The 20,811-nt window shown below is 57.0% G+C and overlaps 1 protein-coding gene across 1 annotated transcript in view; it reads left to right on the top strand.

The window, feature by feature from the left end:
- GRIK5 (glutamate ionotropic receptor kainate type subunit 5) overlaps nucleotides 1–14,651 on the top strand; it is a 51,580-nt gene extending 36,929 nt beyond the window's left edge. The window contains exons 13-20 of the mRNA XM_089902783.1: nucleotides 1,466–1,582; nucleotides 1,752–1,861; nucleotides 2,271–2,444; nucleotides 6,779–6,944; nucleotides 7,494–7,719; nucleotides 9,543–9,671; nucleotides 9,766–9,887; nucleotides 13,658–14,651. Coding sequence (XP_089758909.1) covers nucleotides 1,466–1,582; nucleotides 1,752–1,861; nucleotides 2,271–2,444; nucleotides 6,779–6,944; nucleotides 7,494–7,719; nucleotides 9,543–9,671; nucleotides 9,766–9,887; nucleotides 13,658–14,086 — 1,473 coding nt within the window. The 3' untranslated portion in view covers nucleotides 14,087–14,651. The remainder of the gene's footprint in view (nucleotides 1–1,465; nucleotides 1,583–1,751; nucleotides 1,862–2,270; nucleotides 2,445–6,778; nucleotides 6,945–7,493; nucleotides 7,720–9,542; nucleotides 9,672–9,765; nucleotides 9,888–13,657) is intronic.
- The last annotated feature ends 6,160 nt before the right edge of the window (nucleotides 14,652–20,811 follow it).

Raw genomic sequence — 20,811 nt, 5'->3', positions numbered from 1 at the left:
CCCTGGGCGATGGAATCAGTATGCCTGGAAGGGGCATCCTGGGAGCCGGGTTCCAAATCCAGGAGACAACTCGCTCCCCTCCCACCCAGTTTTACAGAGAACCAAACTGAGGCCCAGGGACATGGAAGCTAAGCCCCTGCCCCTGGTCACCCAGTGAGCTTGGGGCAGAGCCAGGGCTCTCTACTCCCACCCCCGGCCCTTCCCAGCACCCTGCCCCCTCTGTCATGTATGTGCACACGTGAGGCCACGTGTTCGGGTGTGTGCACTGTGCCTCTAGGGAATGCCCCCCACGATGTCATCACTCCTCCCTACACTCGCGTACAGGGCACGTGTTTGTCTGCCTGAGTCCACGTGGACAGTATGTCACTGGGTCAGCCTGTGTCTGGGCATGCATGTGTGGATATGGCATGGTGTGCACATGTTGGCGGTGTAGACCTGACCGTGTACAGTGCTCACGTGTGCTGTGTGTGTGTGTGTGTGTGTGTGTGTGTGAAGTGCCAGGTTTTTTCCCAGCCTGTGTCCTGCCCACAGCTAACGACTGGCTGATGTGCACTTGGCCAAGAGCGAGATGGCCCCTTTGGATCTGGCATTCCAGTGTGTCAGCGAGACCCCAACACACACCCTTTTCTCTGCCATACCCCACCCACTACCCACCCTTCACCACTTCAGACCTGGACCCCAGCCACCCCTCCCTGACTCAAGACCACATGCAGCTTCTCCTGAGGTCATTACCTCAACTGAGCCGGGTGTGGTCCTGTGTGTCAGGGGTGGCTTCATGCACACATCTAGGTCCCTGGTGTCTGCCAGGGGCAGGAGAGTGGAGGTCATGTCTCTGCGTTATGGTCCCCAGCCCCTGCCTTTACTCCCTAGTGCCTTTGCCTCTCTGAGCCTCAGTTTCCCCTTCTATAAAATGGGCCTAGTAGTGGCCCTCAGGGAGCTGTTAAGAGGATTATACAAGATAATCTACATAAAGTGACATCTAGCATGGAGCCTGGCACATAGTAAGCACTTGATAAATATTACCTGTTAATTGTTCATACAGAAGAGAAAACCAAAGCTCCAAGAGGGTCCTGAGTGGGTCAGTGTCCAGGCATCTCAACTCCAATCTCAGGCTCTCTCTTCAGGACCCTGGCATGGTGGGAGTGGTGGGGGTCAGTGGTAGGTTTTAATAAAGCAGGGTCTTAATGATGAACTTGACTGGGGAGTGGAAGAGATTGGATGAGGCAGGGCAGCCGGGCAGGAAGGAGGCCACAGGAGCCGCTTACAGCAGATGTGAGATGACAAGGGTCCAACTGGAGGCCCGAGGTGCACTCTTGGAGCCAGTCCCCTGGCTCCTTCTGCTGTCCTCTCTCTTTGCCTCTCTCTCAGCTTCTGGTATTCTAAGTCGCTCCCTCAGTGCGTTCTCTCTAACTGCCCATCTGTCTCCCTGGCCCGCCCATCTACCCCCGCCCTGCTTCCCCTCCAGCAGAAGGCAGACCTGGCTGTGGCTGCGTTCACCATCACAGCTGAGCGGGAGAAGGTCATCGACTTTTCCAAACCCTTCATGACCCTGGGAATCAGCATCCTCTACCGCGTGCACATGGTACGGTTCCCCTGGAGGTGGGGGTGGGGGCTGGTGCTGGGGCCGGACACCCAAGGGAGGCAGAGGCTGTGGGCTGGACCTCGGATGGGCCGGTGGGGCTCATGGGCCCCGGGGCTGGGGGAGGGGCTCCGGTCTGTGTGGCTCCGGCTCTCACTCCGTCTCCCACCAGGGCCGCAAGCCTGGCTACTTTTCCTTCCTGGACCCCTTCTCCCCTGCTGTGTGGCTCTTCATGCTTCTGGCCTACCTGGCTGTCAGCTGCGTCCTGTTCCTGGCCGCCAGGTGAGCCCACTACCTGCTGCCTGGGAAGGAGAGGGCGGGGAGGAAGCACGAGCTGGGGTCTCCATGCCTGACCTTTCTGTCGTCTGTCTGGACCATCCTCGGCCTCCACTTGGGGCCTTGGATTCCCTGCACCCTCCCTTCTCCCTTTCTGGCCCTGTCTCTGTATTTCCTTCTTGTGGTTCTGACTTTTGCTCCGTGGTTCTCTCTGGGTCTCTCCCCTTCCTGTTCTTTCTGTCCCCCTCCCCTTTTGCCTGCACTGTCTCTGTTTCTCTGTGTGTGTGTGTCTCTCTCTCTGTCCATCTCTGTCTCTCTTCCCCTCCGTTTTTGTCCCCCCATCTCTTCTGATCACGGTGGCTCTCTTTCCTCTGTTCCTCTCCTTTTTCTCCCCATTCCCCGTGTCTCTCCACAGGCTGAGCCCCTACGAGTGGTATAACCCGCACCCGTGCCTGCGGGCACGTCCCCACATCCTGGAGAATCAGTACACGCTGGGCAACAGCCTCTGGTTCCCCGTGGGGGGCTTCATGCAGCAGGGCTCGGAGATCATGCCCCGGGCACTGTCCACACGCTGCGTCAGCGGAGTCTGGTGAGAGGCTGTCTGTCTGCCCCAGTCAGGGTTGACGGAGGTGGGGAGGAGGGCGGGGGGGTTCTGAGGCCTGGGCCCATTCCCGTGTCCCACACAAGCTGTGTGACAGGGAATGGGGTGGGGGCAGCTGAGCCCCAGCTCTGCCACTCACTGGCTGTGTGACCTTGGGTCTCCATGCCTCAGTCTCCTCATCTGATAAATGGGGATAAAAATGCCCATGTCTCAGGTTGTAAGGATTCGGTGTGGCTAAGGGATGGGAAGGTGCTTCTGCTGACCTGAGGGGTTATAATCAGGACAGTATTGGCATTGTTACTGCTGTCTCGGACATTGCCCGGGCAATCACAGAGACACTGGAATCCTTGCGCCAGGACAGCCTTCACTGTCCAGACGTTGAGGCTGAGGCCCCGGACAGGGATACCTGCTCCCTCAAAGTCCCACGTGGATCCTGTAACTTTTTTTTTTTTTTGGCCACACCTCGCATGGCTTGTGGGATGTTAGTTCCTTGACCAGGGATTGAACTCGGACCCTCTGCAGTGAACGCACCAAGTCCCAACCACTGGACTGCCAGGGAATTACCCAGACCCAGTAACTTATTTTGAACGGAACTTATTTTGCCCCCAAGACAAGCTCCAAGAACCTATGTGTCAGAGAGCAGACACTGACAACTGGTGGTGTCTGGCCCATAGTTTAAAAGATTTTGAATTAGTTGGCATTTAAAAATTGGGTAAATTCACATACAAATTCAGATTTCTCTTTTTGTTTTGTTTTGTTTTGGCCACGCTGCGCGGCTTGCGGGATCTTTGTTCCGGGGCACAGCAGTGAAAGCCCGGAATCCTAACCACTAGGCCACCAGGAAACTCCCCAAATTCAGATTTCTCACTTTTCTCAAAGATTTGGGAGATCTGGTAGTGCTCGGCTGGCGTTCCCACCTGGCCTCGATGCCTGTTCCACTGGCCTCAGTCTTCTCTCCCTCCTTCAGTCACTTTTTTTTTTAAATTTTTTTTTTTTTGGCTGCATTGGCTATTTGTTGCTGTGCACGAGCTTTCTCTAGCTGTGGTGAGCGGGGGCTACTCTTCACTGCGGTGCGCGGGCTTCTCATCGCGGTGGCTTCTCTTGTTGCGGAGCACGGGCTCTAGGCGCGCGGGCTTCAGTAGCTGTGGTGCACGGACTCAGTAGTTGTGGCTCGAGGGCTCAGTAGTTGTGGCTCGTGGGCTCAGTAGTTGTGGCTCGAGGGCTCTAGAGCGCAGGCTCAGTAGTTGTGACACACGGGCTTAGTTGCTCCGTGGCCTGTGGGATCTTCCCTGACCAGGGCTCGAACCCGTGTCCCCTGCATTGGCAGGCAGATTCCTAACCACTGCGCCGCCAGGGAAGTCCCCCTTCAGTCACTTTCTGGCCTGGCTTCCATAAACACTCACATTTGCCACCCTATCTTTGAAATAGCAGCTGGGCTTGGTTGCAGCTCATATAACTCTTCTCAGCTCCTTTTCCTCATTAGAACCACAGAAAGCCGAGGAGGAGCTTAGGATAAGGAATATTCTCTGGTTTTATGGATTAGAAGATCGAGACCCAGAGAGAGGAAGTGGTTTGCTAAAGAGCATGCATTTGGCTAGAGGCAGGGCTGGGCTGAGCCAGCCTCCCGCCCCAGTGCCACCCACCCCGTAGGCCCTGGGTGCCTCTCCAGGGCAAACTGAGGCATTGGGCCTCCTCCCCATCAGTCAGGATCCATGCTCAGTAGTCATTCAGCAAGAGGTGCTTCTCAAGCCCTTCCATGTGCCAGGCACTCAGGTGGAAAATCAGTCCTCAAGAGGAAAAGGAACTGAGAATAAAGAGATAAATAAACACAAGGACATCATATTTTATGCCAAGAATATGTCCCGAAGATACTGTTTGATTCAAAACTTGTTTCTTCAGGACTAACCATAATGGTGGCAGGTTTTTTTCTTTCCCAGCTAAGCGAGGCTAACTACCTTCTGGCAGTTGTTTGCAATTTGCTTGGTCCATTGGCTTTGAAACTTTTTGTTTGTTTGTTTTGGTTGCACCAGGTCTTAGTTGTACCCGGCGGACTCCTTAGTTGTGGCTCCAGAGCTCCTTAGTTGCAGCATGTGGGCTCCTTAGTTGCAGCAGGGCTTTGAAACTTTTTTTTCTTTCTTTCTTTCTTTCTTTATTTTTTTTGCGGTATGCGGGCCTCTCACTGTTGTGGCCTCCCGTTGCGGAGCACAGGCTCCAGACGCGCAGCCTCAGCGGCCATGGCTCACGGGCCCAGCCGCTCCGCGGCATGTGGGATCCTCCCGGACCGGGGCACAAACCCATGTCCCCTGCATCGGCAGGTGGACTCCCAACCACTGCGCCACCAGGGAAGCCCCTACTTTTTTTTCTTTAATTTTTAAAATTTTCTGGTTGTGCCATGTGGCATGTGGGATCTTAGTTCCCCGACCAGGGATTGAAACCGTGCACCCTGCAGTAGAAGCTCGGAGTCCTAACCACTGGACCACCAGATCCCTAAACTTTTGAATCTTGATGATTTTTTTTTTTTTAACACTTTGGAATTGGCATCATGTCAGGAGTTATACCCTGTATTCATTTCCTGTTGCTGCTGCAACAAATTACCACAAACTTCGTGGCTTAAAAACAACATAAATTTATTCTCTTATAGTTCTGGAGGTCAGAAGTGCAAAATAGATATGACTGTGCTAAAATCAGGGTGTTGGCAGGGCCAGTTCTTCTGGAGGCTTTGGGGGAGAATCCATTTCCTTGCCTTTTCCAGCTTTTAGAAGCCGCCTGCGTTCCTGGGCTTCTGACCCCTTCCTCCACCTTCAAAGCCAACAGCATAACGTCTTCAAATCTCTCTCTCTGACTCTGACCTCCTTCTTCCGCATAAGGACCCTTGTGATTCCATGGGCCCAACAGGATAATCCAGGCTAATCTCCCCATCTCAAGACTCTTAACTTAATCATATCTGCAAAGACCCTTTTACCCTGTGAGGGAACATACTCACAAGTTCCAGGGATGAGCATGTAGACATCTTTGGGGGGCAAGCCTTTCTTCTGCCTACCACACACCCCGACTAAACTTTATTAACATTTTTAATATAATGATGTATCAGATGTATGTAAACTGCGCTATTGAAGAACCAAACAGGGTGCAGTGAAAGAGAACAGTAGAGAATGAGGGTGCTCGGGAAGGGCCCCTCTGAGGAGGTGCCATCTAGGCTGTTTCATCTGAAGGTGCAAACAGAGGCATGCCTGCCAAAGAGAGAGGGAGGCGCATTCCAGCCAGGCACGAGAGGGAGGCACGTGTGAGGAGGTGGCTGAGAGGGCATGAACGGACCCGCTGTGGCAAATCTGGCCGAGTCCCCCAGTCAGGTGGGGGACCAGTGACCAACTCTCTACAGCCCATCCCTTCTGCTCCTCAGTCAGGGACCTTCTTCCCCAGCTGGGTGTTCTCTGCCCCTTCCCATCGCTGTCACCCAGGAAGCCCCCAGTCATGTCCCCTCTCTCACCTTTGACCCCTTTGACCCCAGGCTCACTCTTGTCTCCACCCCGAGTCTTCCCCCACATTCAGTCATTCAACAGATGTTTCTTAATCTCCAGATGTGACCTCGGCCTGGTGATTCAGCAAGCCAGTGCCGGTGGTAGGGTGGTGGGGGTGGGTGCCAGTGCTCTAGGGACTTGGCCGCCCCCTGAATAGCAGCAGCTCGGCCAGAACTCCCCTCCTGGGCCCCTCATCTCATGTCCACACGGGCCATAGCCTCCTGCCGCCACACCCAAGGGCTCGTCATGGTTCAGGACAGCTCTGCCTTGGAAATCAACGTTTCTTTTCTTTTAATTAATTAATTTATTTATTTTTGGCTGCGTTGGGTCTTCGTTGCTGCGCGCGGGCTTTCCCTAGTTGCGGCGAGCGGGGGCTACTCTTCGTTGCGGTGCACGGGCTTCTCATCGCGGTGGCTTCTCTTGTTGCGGAGCACGGGCTCTAGGCGCACGGGCTTCAGTAGTTGTGGCTCGCGGGGTCTAGAGCACAGGCTCAGTAGTTGTGGCGCACGGGGCTTAGTTGCTCCATGGCATGTGGAATCTTCCCGGGCCAGGGCTCAAACCCGTGTCCCCTGCATTGGCAGGCGGATTCTTAACCACTGAGCCACCAGGGAAGCCCTCTGAAAGCAATTTGAAACCCAACGAATCTGGCTCCAGATTCCATGCTCCCAGCCCCTCCACTAGTCAGCAGTCAGCCTTCTAGATGCTGGGGTCACTGAGGGGGGCACCACCAGTGGGGCGCATGGCCACAGGGGCAGGGTGGCAGTGGTGGCTCCAACCTGTAGCTCACCCCTCCCCCCCCCTCAGGTGGGCCTTCACCTTGATCATCATCTCCTCCTACACGGCCAACCTGGCTGCCTTCCTCACCGTGCAACGCATGGAGGTGCCTGTGGAGTCGGCCGACGACCTGGCGGACCAGACCAACATTGAGTATGGCACCATCCACGCTGGCTCCACCATGACCTTCTTTCAGGTGGGGCCCCCGGAGCCACCCAGGCTTGGTTTCGGGATCCCCGCTGTGCACAGCAGCCCAGGGTAGGGCAGTGCATTCCTCAGAAAGTTCCCACGGGGCCCGTAGGAAGTAAGCTGTCCTGTTTGGCTTGGACGCAGGTCTCCCTGAAGCAGGCTGGGCCCTGGGTATATATGGTTGAGCATCTGCTCCCAGCTTCTCTGAATAAGGCCTGGGAACACTGGGAAGACAGGGCTGGGTGTCAAGCCGAGCCCAGGCCCAGGGGTGGAAGAGAGAAAAAGGGTTGAAGAACAGGCTGTGGCTGCGTCTTCCCAAGCCTTCGGTCCTCAGGATCCTCGCTGGGCTGGTGGGTGTGGGGTTGGCTTGGATCTGGCCCTGAGCAGTCTGTCTGTCTTGTGCGTCTCCTCTGTCTTTGGCTCTTCCTGTCTTCCTCTGGTCTCCCCGCTCTCTCGGGTTGAGGGAGACTTTCTAGAGGGCAGGGGACAGGGCTCAGGGGAAAGGCAGGGGTGGAAAGACCCTCACCCGTCTTCCCCTCATGCGCCCTCTGCCCAGAACTCACGGTACCAGACGTACCAGCGCATGTGGAACTACATGCAGTCGAAGCAGCCCAGCGTGTTTGTCAAGAGCACAGAGGAGGGCATCGCCCGCGTCCTCAACTCCCGCTACGCCTTCCTGCTCGAGTCCACCATGAACGAGTACCACCGGCGCCTCAACTGCAACCTCACCCAGATCGGGGGTCTCCTCGACACCAAGGGCTACGGCATCGGCATGCCGCTGGGTACGGCGGCAGTGGGGTGGGGTGGGAGGCCGTGGGTCCCCAGGCAGCTGGAACCAAGCTGTGTGAGCAGGCCAGGGGGCAGGCCAGGCCCTTCCCGCGCAGGCTGGGGGTGTGTGTGTGGCCTCCTAGCTGTGTGACCTTGGGAAGGTGATGCCGCCTCCCTAAGCCTCTGCACCCTCCACCTGCATATAAACAGGCCTAGGAACGATCAGCTCCAGCCCTGGAGGGCTGTTGGGAGAACCCGGTGATACTGTGCACAAGTCAGTGCGTGTGAGCCGTGAGGCTTGCTGCCTTCCCCCATTGGTCCGAGGGCCCCTCGAGGGTGAGGACCTGGTTTTATTTACTTCATATTCTCTGCACCAAACCCACAGCCTGGCTCAGAGCAGGTGTTCCAGCAACATAATGGATGTTGCTGGATGGGTGGAAGGGAGGGAGAGGCGGAAGGAGGGAGGGAGGAAGAATGATGGATGGATCTGCTAGGGAGACTTGGACATGCTTTTCCAGGGCTTGGTGCTGGAAACTCACCACCAATTTTGCCACCAAATTTTGGCATTTCGGCTTTTAAACCCACCTATATTCTGATGACCACTGCATTTCTTAGCTATGACTACATAACAAATTACCCCAAATCTTAGCAGCTTTGTGGTAGGGTCAGTGCTGTATCAGGGAAGCAGTATAGCCTGGTGCTTTGAGGGACAGGCTCTGGAGCCACAGCAACCTGGATTCAAATCCCAGCTTCCTCCCTGACTCAGGCAGGAGTGTCGCCTGCTTCACGCAGATAATGAGGGTGGTAACGCGCCTCACAGGATTGTTCTGAGACTAAATACGCTTCTGCGGACCAAGGGTCTGGCACATAGTAGGTGCCTGATAAATACCAATCACCCCACCTGCCTGCATCCCTAGTTCCTGGCACCTGGTAGATGCTCAAGAATTATAGTAGTAAATGAAGAAATGAGTAGAGGGTAGGATATGGGTGGGGTGTTTGGGGCCCAAGGACGGTTTAAGGGGAGGATCTGAGGGTAGAGAGGAGAGAGGTGGTCCAGGGTTGGGGCCACGCAGAGGAGAGGTGTGGCTGGGGATCCGTTCACTTGGCAGATCTGATGTCCTACTGTGTGCCAGGACTGCTCTGGGTGCTGGGATGCCACAGCGGGGAGCTAGCTGCTCGGCTCTCACCTCCAGCCGTCTACTAGGGGTGCAGACAGACAGTAAACACATAGCTTTATAATGGGATGTCAAGCAGTGTCAACTGCTCTGAAGTAAATAAGGGGAAGAGATGGACAGGGAGTGGGGTGCTTGCTGTCATTTTAAATAGAGTTAGAGAAGAGCCCCTGAGGCACCCTGTGAGCAGCGTCCTGAGGAAGTGAGGGAAGGAACATTCCAGGCAGAGGCAAAGGTCTTAAGGGAGCCCCAGGTGGTGGGACCAGTGAACGCAGAATCTTGTTGAACATTTGAAGATTTTTTTTTCTAGCTGCAGACAGAGCCATTGGAGAGTTTTAAGCACCAGAGAGGCGTGATCTCTGGCTGTGTTTCTGAAACTGTCCCTCTGGCTGCTGTGTTGAGAAGAGCCTGGCGGGGAGAGAGTGAGGGGGGGGGGCACAGGGAGAGGGGAACGGTGACAAATGTGACAAGTGGGGGCTTGGCCCAGGGGTGGTTGCAGGGGAGGTGGCGAGCAGTAGTCAGATTTGAAGGTGGACAGGGAAGATGCTGGGGATGCTGCAGAGGTGGGAGGAGAGCAGCTGCAGAGGGGAGGGAACATCTGGGGCTTGGGCTGGCAGGGCTCCAGGGTCCCGATGACTCTCCACCCCACCGTGTGCCCGGTCCAGGCTCCCCATTCCGGGATGAGATCACACTGGCCATTCTGCAGCTTCAGGAGAACAACCGGCTGGAGATCCTGAAGCGCAAGTGGTGGGAGGGGAGCCGGTGCCCCAAGGAAGAGGACCATCGAGCTAAAGGTCAGCCACCCCTGCACGTCGTGCCCTTCCCAAAGGCCCCTTGCCACCCCTGGCCCACGCAGCCCGACCCCTGGCTCTCCCCCTCCACCCCCAGGCTTGGGCATGGAGAACATCGGCGGCATTTTTGTCGTGCTCATCTGTGGCCTCATCATTGCTGTCTTCGTGGCAGTCATGGAATTCATATGGTCCACGCGGAGGTCGGCAGAGTCAGAAGAGGTGAGGGGGCCGGCGAAGGGTGTGTGGGAAGAAGTGGGACCCCAGGGGCAGGGGGTGTGAACACTATGGCATTGGGAGCCGTTACTGGAGGAATGCGAGGGTTGGGGGGCTGGGAGCTGGGGACGTGAGAGGATCGGAGCGACTCCAGGGGTCCAGGAGGTCCATTAAGAGGTGAGAGCAGGGAACTCCCTGACGGTCCAGCGGTTAGGACTCTGCGCTGTCACTGCAGAGGGCCCAGGTTTGATCGCTGATGGGGGAAAAAACTAAGATCCCACAAGCCGCGGTGCGGCCAGAAAAAAAAAAAAAAAGGTGAGAGCAGATGGAAGACGGTAGAGAGGGTCCACGGACGTGAGGAAGGACAGAGGGGGAAGAGGGCGCAGGCAGAGATGAGGATGCAGGGGAAGGAGTGTGGAGGAGCAGAGAGAGAAGGATATGGGGAAAGAATGAGGTGGTAAAGCAAGAAGAAATAGGAGGAGAGACAGGGGCAAGGAGAATGCAGCTGAATGCGACAGCAGGAAGACAGACTTGCTGGCCGGTCTCAGCCCAGCCATACTCCAATGCTAACCCCGCGGGCCCCCGTGCTCCTCCGCGATTCCAACCTTTGCCTCTCTCTGCCAGCCTCCAGCCCCTCCCCCGCCCTTGCTTTGAGCCCATGACCTTGCTTCTCCTGGCCTGAGAAAAGCAGAGGAGTCGGAAAGCATGCCAAGCCCCACCTCTACATCCAGCTACCCTCATGCTTTCTCCACTCGCCCCGTTAGTGACTCTAGATGAACATCCACGCTCCTCGCTAAGGCTTCTCCGCATGCGCCCTGTCTCCTCCTCCCTCGCCTTCCCAAGGACGTGCCTCAGCTGTTCTTGCCCTCCCTCCAGCATCATCAGCATTCCTCCCTCTACTGGATCCAGCCCGGCAGCGTACAGATGTGCTGTCATTTCTCCCATCTTCAAGGAACCCTCTCTGGACCCGTTTCCCCTCCTAGTCACCACCCCATTTCTCCCCTCCTGTTGTAGCCTTGACAGGGTGTGTCCCTCTGCTGTTTCCAGTTTCTGTGCTCCCATTCCTTCTTGGACACACTCCCATGCAGTTTCTGTCCCCACCTCTCTTCTGAAGCCAGTCTTGCCACCAGTGACCTCCGCATCTGAAATCCAGCGCCTGAGTCTCCGGCCTCATCATCGTGAGGCAGCCATGGGCTTCAGCACAGCCGATCACTCTCTCCTCACAATGCTCTCTTCCCTGCTCCTGCCTCATTTTCCTCCTACCTCTCGGGCACTGTTTTGTTGGGGCGCCCTAGGGCTCGATCCTTGGACTTCTTCTCTTCTCTTTCTCCCTTCTCTTGGTGATCCCATCCAGCCAAATGGTTTGTAAGACCATCTGTATGCTGATGACTCCTGTATTATTTATCTGTGTAACAAATTATCCCCCAATTTAGCAACTTAAAACAGCAAACTTCTATCAGTTCACAGTGTCCCTAGGTCAGGAATCTGGGAGCAGCTTAGCTGGGTGGTTCTGGCTGCCCAGTGTCTCTGGTAAGGTCATGGTCATGATGTTGGCTGGGGCTGCTGTTGTCTGGAGGCTCGACTGGGGCTGGAGGATCCACTTCCAGGATGGCTTACTGTCTCAAAATGTACCTGTGGGGTTTTAATTTATGGAAGTGACTGAGCAGAAGAGACCAATGCCAGTGAAAGAAGAATTTATTACTTACATTACCTGACAGGAGGGGCCTACCACGCCACATAGTGCCACAAGGAAAGCACCAGATTTGGTCAGGAGGCAGAAGAAGGGAGAGAGAAACCTAGGGCAGAGCCTTTACTGGGGTTTCCATGAGAAAGGCAAGGCAGCTAAGGAAACGGCTTAGGACTGGGCAGTGTGCGTACTGTCAGCAGGCTCTGGACGAGAGGGGTGGTCTCTAATTGTCTGGTACCTGGCCCTGGGTTGATTTAGGGCAGGGGAAATATTGGCTTAATGTGTGAGAGTCAGATAAAGGGGGTGTATAGACTCAGGATTGGTTGGTTTTCATGTGAAAGGCAGGTTCCCAGCCCTTTGCTATCCCTAACAATTGGCTAGCTCTGGGAGGGCAGTCTCTCCCTGGCTAGCAAGATGTTTCAGATGTCAAAACATCCTAAGATAGAGAGAATAAAAATACACTCATTCACATAGCAGTTGGCAGGAGGCCTCGGTTCTTCACACAGGGACTTCTCCATAGGGCAGCTTGAGTGTCCTCACGCCGTGGCAGCTGAGTTTCCCCAGAGCAAGTGATGCAAGAGAGAGTCAGGAAGAAGCCAAAATGTCAGCTGACCTAGCCTTATTCTATTGGTCACAGAGTGAACCTCATACAAAGGCAAAGGGGAGTACCCAAGGGTGTGAACACCCCAGGGGCAGCATAACCCTCAAATGTGTATCCCTTACAGGGACCTCTCCCTGAACCCACGGTTTGTAAATTCAGCTCCATACTTGACATCTCCACGTGGATGTCCACACGGTTTGTATATTCAGCTCCACACTTGACATCTCCACGTGGATGTCCACCAGGTAGTGCGTGACGTCATGTGGCCAACACAGAGCTCCTGCCCACCCATCAGGCAATGCCATCATTCCAGTTGCTCAGGCCAAAATATGTGGAGTCACCCTTCACTCCTCCCTCTTTCTCACGCCCTCTATCTGATCTCTGGTGACTGTAGCAGCTTCCTAGTGGGCCCCCTGCTCTTGCCCTTGGCCTCCCTACAGTCTGTTCTCAGCACAGCTCCAGAGTGATCCTGTGAAAGCACAGCAGTCCTATGCTTAAAACTCTCCAGTGGCTCCCGTCTGGCTCAGAGTAAAAGCCAAACCCTTACCGTGGCCTCTGGGCCTTACACAAGCCGGCCCCCGTTGCTCCCTGACCTCGCCTCCTCCCTCTCCCCTTTGCCCACTGCACCTTGGCCACCCTGACCTGCTCCACATTCCTCCAGCACCTCACACCTGTAACCAGCCGAACGGTCTGCCTTCCCTCCTGCCAGGCCCCACGCAGCTCATCCTGCACTGCGTTTGTCTACTTGCAGTTCCTCTTCTCCATGAGTCTCCCCTAAGGACCCATCTCAAAATTCAGCATCACTCCCCACCCACACCCCCACCTATTTTCCCAATTTAATTTTTCTCCAAAGCACTCATCACCATCTAACATACAACTTATATTTACATATTTATGTTTTGTCTATGCACACTGGAATATAACCTCCATGAGGGCAGGGACTTCTGTCTGTTTTGTTCTCTGCTGTATCTCCAGTGCCTGAAACAGTGCCTGGAACACAGTAGGTGGTCAGCAAATACGTCTGGCAATAGTGCGTGCATGAATCAGTGGCCGAGGATGGAGAACGTGTACGAGGGAAGGACTAGAAGCAGTTAGAAACTTTCGAGTGAAAAGGCAAGAGGAAGGAGTAGGAAGAGAGGAGCGAGGATCGGAGGTGAAGGGCAGATTTAAGAACAAATCCAAAGAAGAATGGAGACGGGAGCGAGAAGTGGAGGAGAGACAGGAGTTGAGAGGTGGAGAGACGAGACAGGAAGAGCACGGGGAAATAAGGGAATTGTGAGGGAAGAGAATGGGAAATGAGGAAAGGGTGGAAGGAAGAGAGGAGGTGAAAGGGCTTGCAGGAAAGAGAAAGAGAGGTGAACACAGAGGTGGGGCGGGGAGAGCAGGAGGGCGTGGAGGTTTCCGAGAGGATCAGAGGGGAAAGGAGCGGCGAGGGGCGGCGGCAAGGAGGTCGCAGGCAGTGACCACCGCGCCCCGCGCCGCCACCAGGTGTCGGTGTGCCAGGAGATGCTGCAGGAGCTGCGGCACGCGGTGTCCTGCCGCAAGACGTCGCGTTCTCGCCGGCGCCGGCGCCCGGGAGGCCCAAGCCGGGCCCTGCTGTCGCTACGCGCCGTCCGTGAGATGCGCCTCAGCAACGGCAAGCTCTACTCCGCCGGCGCGGGCGGGGATGCTGGCAGCGCGCACGGGGGCCCCCAGCGCCTCCTGGACGATCCGGGGCCGCCCGGCGGGGCCCGGCCCCCCGCCCCCACCCCTTGCACCCACGTGCGTGTCTGTCAGGAGTGCCGGCGCATCCAGGCGCTGCGGGCCTCCGGAGCCGGCGCGCCCCCGCGTGGCCTGGGCGCCCCCGCTGAAGCCACCAGCCCGCCCCGGTCCCGGCCCGGCCCCGCCGGCCCCCGCGAGCTGGCCGAGCACGAGTGATCATGGGCGGGGCCGGGCGGGCGCCCGGACTGACCGCAGGGACTGGGCTCGCCCCAGGGCCCGGCCGCCCTCGCTTCCCTGGTGGGCGAGGGACGGGACTTGTGCCCCCGCGCGCCGGACGCCGCGATTTTGCCTTTGGTTCCCGGTGAAGTCTGAGGCTCGGCTCCGGAACCTGCCTGCGCCCCCTAGTGGACTCGCCAGAGGGTGCCGCGGACGCCCGCACTCCGTCCCCCACTGCGAACAAGAGGAGCGCAGGAACCGAGGACTCCAGGGGCCGAGGACTGCAGGGGCTGTTCCCGGAAGCGGAAAGCAGTTTGCGGGGAGAACCCCATCCTGGGACTGCTCGGGCTCCCCAAGACTTAACGCAGCCCTCCCCACTTCTGGAGAAGTGGGAGGCCTCTGGGCAGATGGGTGTCCCCTGGTGCCCCTCAACTCTTCTCTTTCTCTCTTTTTTTTGGGGAGAAACCTCGGAATTTCTATGAGACCCCCACAGGGAGGGGGTCAGTTGGGCCCCCATCCCTCCCCCTGCCACACCCCAGTCCCCGTTGGAATAAAAAAAGAACAAAACCCCAAAACTGGGGATACCCGGGTCTCATTTCCTAGGGGTGCGAGGGCACTGAAGGCTTGGGCTTCCCCCTCCAGGGAGTCTGCTGAGAACCACAGACTGGATAGTCACTCCTGCACTCTCTCGATTCTCCACCCTGCCCACAGACAGCAGGTCAGCCCAGGTCCGGGCAGCTGGCCCTTCTCCACTGACCTTCTCTCAGGACAGAAGGAGGCTGCGACAGAGACCCTGAGACAGATGGAGAGAGATACAGGGATCTGGAGAGGCGGAGACACCAGGAAAAGGAGACAGAGAAAGACAGAAACCAGATGGGGCTGGGGGAGGGGAGGGTGAGTGAACAGTTCAGTGTGGTGGTGCCTGGGGTGGCCCGTATGGTGGCAAGTGTGTGCCTGGGCCAGGGTAATTTGTCATGACTTTGTAGTCATGTGCATGTGTGTATGTGTGTACATCCGTGAACCCACCTTCAGCTGTGTGACTGTGACCCTGTGTTTCTGCTGAGAACGTACCTCCCCAGCCCCCAAGAGAGGAAGTGAGAAATCCCAGTCGGGGGGAGGGAGGAGGTGGGGCGGGGTAGGCTGACGGCTCGTTGAGCGGGGAGAAGGGTGGGTCTGCTTTCTGTCCACGCCCTCCCCCGCCCCGCTGGAGGTTTCTGTGGAAACTGCAGCTGAGAAAGGACAAGTGAAGGTCACACAGCCAGAACCAAAACGAGGCCAAGTGGAAGGGGGAGAGACGGAGAGGTGGAGAGAAAGAAAGAGATGGGGAGAGGATGGCGGAGAGACAGAAAGGGAAGAGACAGAGATGGGGTAGACATGGGGAGAAACTGTGGGGGGGGGCTCAGAGAGAGATGGAGAAATAGGGCAAATGGGGAGTCACAGGGAGACATACCATGATGAGGTGGGAGAAGGGTGAGACAGAATGGAGAAGGGGACGAGGTGGAGACAGAGAAAACAGGGAAATTAATAAGAGACCCGGGGAGTTGGGGCTGAGAGAAGCAGAGACTGAGGTGGAACAGAGATAGGTGAGACAAGAAGCTGTAGAAAACTAGATGAGGACGGTAGGGGGCCCGAGCAGTGAGGAACGCTAGACAGAGAGAGGGAGCAAGCGAGGGAAAGGAGCGAGGCTGGGCCCCGCCCCTCGGGCAGGGGCCAGAGCTCGGGAGCTGTCCGTTCAGCACCGGCCTGCTGGGCTTAGCGGTCCTGGAGCGAAGCATTGCCCTGTCTCCCTTGCAGAACCTGCCTGCCTTCTCAGTGTTTGGGCAAGCCACACTTCGGGGGACCCCGCCTGGCACACAGCGTCCCCAGTCTCCATCTGGCCTCTTCTGTGTCTCAGACCCTTGCCGTGTGTGTGCCCAGACAGGTGTGGGGATGAGCTTGTGTCTCAAGGTCTCTCGTTTCCACATCTCTCACAGACTAATCAATGTCTCTGCCCTTGGGCGGGACTGTCACTCTGTCAAGGTGACTAGAATATGATTGCAGACATTTCTGGTCTGTCTCCCTCTCTGTTCCAGTACCAAGCAGATCTCCTCTGGGGTCTTTCCCCATTTCTGAGTCTCCCCCACCCCCATTTCTGCTCTGTCTCCCCAGTCTTTATCTCTAAGTCTCCCCAGTGTGCCAAACGTGTCTGCCTGGCTTTCTATGTCCCTGCGTCTCTCTGTCATCTTCACTAAGTAATTCTGTTTATCTGCCTCTTACGCCTGTTTTCTCATTTCTGTCTTTGCCCATCTCTCTGTCTTTGTTGGTGTTTTTGTTTTATTGTTCCTATTTGCCTCTCTCTGGTTCTGAACTCTGTGCATCCATTTCTTCTCTTAGTCTCTCCCTCCATCTCTCTTGCCGAGTTTTCTTGTCCCCATCCATCCCTGTGACCTTCGTAAATCTTCCCTCCTCCCCTCACCCAACTTCCGCAAAGCCTCGCACTGGGAACACGGTGCACAGTCATCAGTCTCACCAGGCTGAGGAGTGCATGAGGGGGGGACATGAGCCTGTGTCTGGGATGTGGTGTGGGGGACGGGGGTCTCCCCCAGTCCAGCTGGAAAGCAGGAGGAGAGAAAGCCGAGAATCTCCTGGGATCCTGACATCCCCAGGCTTCTCTGTCACCCCAATCTCCCTCCCATGGTCCAAGCCCATCCCTGTAGGACAAGGTGGAGGGGGAAAAGATAATATGTTGACAGGTTCTCCCTCCTTCCCTCGCTCCCTCTGGAAGGGGGCAGAGTTGTAGGGGGGCAACTACCAGGGCTAGAAGATGTGGCTTCCCCCCTTCCCCAGTCTCCATGGAGACAGGCCAGGTCTGCAAGCCCAGCCTCCTTTGCTGCAAATGCGGCCTCCCTATTACCATGGCAACAAGGGACAGCGGGGAGGGATGGGGATGGGTCAGAGTACAGGATTGGGCTGAGGCTCTGGGTGCTGGGGGAAGCCAAGGAACCCACCTCCCTGCCCCCTTTTACTCTCTGGCCCAGTTTCCCTGTCCATGCCCATCTTTCTGTGGCTTTGAATCTCTGACTCTTGTCTTTCTCAGTTTGTGTGTCTCACTCTGGCCTTCACCCTTTCACACATTTCGGTGACCAGGTCCTTAACCTTCCCCTCTCACCTGCTATACATCAGGCTTACTCTGTGCCCCTTGCCTGTCCCCCACATCCCCACTCCCATAGGTGGGGAGGATACCCACATTCTGAGGAAGCTACAGAGACAGGCTCTTGCCTGCTCTCTGCCCCTTCTGCCATTCTCAGGGAGAGTCTGGGAGTGTTCCTCATAGAGCAGAGAGGTGGGGGTAGGAGGCTGTAACTCCTCAGGCTCCAGTGGGTGGCTGACGGGGTGTTGTGTGTATGTGACAGGCCTGGGGTGTGGGTGCTGGCTGTGCATCTGTGTGTGTATATACATACCAAGATGGGATGTGCATGGTGTGTGGGTGTGGGCATTGGGGGTGTGTTTGGAGCTACAACAGAGCTGTATGAGATAGCACTGCAATACCTGATGTGTGTAGTGTGTGAGGTGTGTGGGATGGTGTTGTGTGATCTGTGTCGGTGAATTATTGTGTGTGTGTGAGTCTGTGTGCACCTTTTGTCTGTCATTCACAATTAGCAACACTTTGGCAATTTTGCACTGTGGGCCTTTGCTTATGCCCGGATATATTGGGGAGGAGTGTGTGTGATGTTGCGTGATGTTGCGTGAAACAGTGTTCACAAAGCCTCAAGTGGTGTCTGGGGCAGTGTGAGGCCTGTGCTATGGTGCTGAGTGTACTGGTTTGTGGGTCCATGGATTTTATGGTTATGGCTCTCTATGTGAGGTGGTTTAAGGCCAGCTCTGATGGAGTGCGTGATGTGCATATCTGTGAGGTTGTGTTTTGAGGGTGTGTGTTAATCTACATGGCATTTTATGACTCTGATTCTATGGTGTGATGGGGTGTGCAAGGTGTGTGTGCTATGTGTGTTTCATTTCTACATGTTTGTGAGTCCCTGGGGTTGTTTGATGGGGTAGTGTAGGGTGTGTGGGAGGGTATTAGCTGGTGTGTGATGGAATGTGGTTGTGAAACTGGTGGTGAGTGGTGGGGTGGTGTCCGTGTGTGTCCACGGCATCTGTGCTGTCTGGGTGATGGTCATGTGTGAGTATGATGCTTGGTGGAATCCTCTGGCTGTGATGTGTCTCTTGTGTACCTGTGCAGCTGTGTCTCGTTGGATAACTGCCATACCATAGTGTGTGTGTTGGGGGGAGGTCACACAGTGAGGGGAACCTCAGGGCTCCTACCCCCTCTGCAGCTTCCCCGCTCACTGTGGGGTCTTCCTTGCCCCTTGTGCCCCCTCCATCTCCCCCTCCTGAACAGCACCCCACAGTCCCCAGGGTTCCCCCCTGCCTCACTGCAGAAGAAGGTGCTCTGGCCCTCCTGCCTTATTGCGGTGGTTTACGGGGCTTTCCCCCCACCCGGTGGTGGGTGTCCACCTTCCACAGCGCACTCCTCCCTCTGGTGGCACACAATGAGGGGGATTCTGGGGCTCTCCTACCCTCGGCGCCCCTTCCTCGGAGCCGACACCCCACACTGCGGGGGTTTCCAGGTCCCTCATTTCGGGGGTCTCCGCCTCCCGCAGCGCTCCCCCTTCGCCGCCTCGCCGCCGCTTTGCGGAGGGTGGGGGGCGGGGAGGACAGCTGCAGTACCGGGGGCGGGGCCGCGGGCCGTCCATCAGAACGGCGGCGCCCCTGATTGGCCAGCGCCGGCCCCCCGGCGGGCGCGGGCATATGAGGAGGCGGAGGCGGCGACCGCCGCAGACTGTGTGCAGTGGGGCTGACCGCCGGTCGGACGCGCGGACCGAGGCGCGGGCGCTGCAGAGGCCCCCAGCGCGAGCCCGCGCCTGAGCCCACCCTGAGGCCGCTGCCCCGGCCCCTGCCCCGCCCGCCTGCCCCTGTCCCCCGGAGCCGCCAAGATGGGGGTAGGTGCTCGGGCCGGCCGGGCGATACGTGTGTGTGTGTGACATTGTGGGTCCTGTGAGATTGGGTGTCTGCGGGGGCCGGGGACTCTGGGACCCCTGCTCTCCGGGACCCGGGTTCAGGAACCTGTGAGCCGGCTGACCCAGCCCGTCCGTGTGGTTGTGTCTCCGGTTGAGTGTGTGCGCGGGGCCGCCTGGCTTGGCTGGGGTCTGTGGCGCATGTTGGTGTGTCCTTTGTGTGCGGGGCCCGCGGGGCACGGACCCGCCCTCAGCACCTCTGCCTGACCTGGTGCGGTTGCCTGCTCAACCGTATGTGTGCGTGTGCATGTGTGCGTGTGTGTGCTCCTGGCTCTGTCAGGCCCTGCAGCACCGTCCGCCTGCGATTGTGTGGCCCGGGTTTGTGTCTGAATGTCTGTAACCGTGTCTGGGTGTGTCTGAAAGCTGGTGTTTGTGTCTGGGGGCGTTGAAGCCCGTCTGCTTCCCTGGCCAGGCGGGGACAGGTCCAGACTGTGGGATGAACACCAGATGACCTCTCTTTCTCCTTCCAGGCCTGGATGGGGGTGCTCCGCAATGCGGAGTGGCCTGGGGCTGCAGTGTGTGTCTAGCTCCTAATCTGGGGGAGCAGACACAGGGGCTGGGGGGAGCAGGAGAGTCATGGCGGGGAGACTGAGAGCCTGGCTGAGGCTGTATGTATGCAAATGCGTACGTGTGTGTATGGGGGGAGGGGTTGTGCATGCCTGGCTATGCCCTTTCCTCCGTGTCCGTGTGTCCTTGTCTGTCTGTGAGTCTCTCCAGCAGATGCTGCCTCCTCCCCTGGCTGACCACCTGACCCCCGCTGCAGCCCTGGACTTCTCCCTGCGTGTCGGGCGGGGCCATGGGGGGCTAGGAGGCGGGTGGGCTGGGATGGATGGGATGGAGAGAGAGAGAGAGGGTCGGGATGGGAGAGGCTAATGGAGAGGGAGTATGAAGGATGAAGAGAAAGATGGCGGATGAAGGCTGATGGGCCCAGGGATGGAGCTGGGGAATGGGGCTGCAGATCTGTGGCTTGGGGTGGGCGAGGGGAGAAGGAGAGAAGAACTGGGTGGGGAGGAGACTGGGAGAGAGAAGGGAGAGGTGGGAGTCAGTGATGGCTTCCAGGTAAGTGGAAATGGAGGGGAAGCCGAGGGCAGATTGGAGGAGAGGACTGGGGCTAAGTGCCTTAGAGAAAAAAGGAGCGGGAGGGTCTTAGGAAAAGACGTGAGAACAGGAGGAGAAGTGAGGCTCTTTAGACATGGGAGGCAGAGACATGGAAAGCAGAGAGAAATGGGCAGAGACTGAGAGAGATGCTCTGAAAGAGACAGAGAAAAAGAGACATAGCGACAAAGAGACAGACACAGGCAGAGAGACATGGAAAGATGAAGGGAGACATGTGTGGGACATAGACAAGGAGAGACAAAGAGAGAAACTGAGGCTGAGATGAGGAGACCCAAGGACAGACATTTCCTATCCAGAGACAACCAGAGGCAGCCTGAATGATGGGAAGAGGGGACAGAGGGCAAAAGGGGAGGTCGAGGGAGAGACGCTGAGATGAGGCCTCAGACACCTTGAAAGGGGGAGGGAGAGGCAGGCTGAGGGGCAGAGGCTGCGTGAGCTGGGCAGGTGTCAGGGGAGGCGGACAGCATGGAAAATGGCGAGGAGCCGCAGAGGCGGGCTGCAGCGAGTCAGGCGTGTCCCCTACGCTCAGAGGTGCTCCCGCCCTGCAGTGCGCCC

The sequence above is a fragment of the Delphinapterus leucas genome, chromosome 20, assembly GCF_059928025.1.
Source record: "Delphinapterus leucas isolate spDelLeu-1000000601 "Yukka" chromosome 20, BTC_Dleu_Yukka2, whole genome shotgun sequence".
Lineage (NCBI taxonomy): Eukaryota > Metazoa > Chordata > Mammalia > Artiodactyla > Monodontidae > Delphinapterus > Delphinapterus leucas.
The sequence above is the reverse complement of the archived record's forward strand: the minus strand, read 5'-3'. Positions and strand labels throughout refer to the sequence as shown.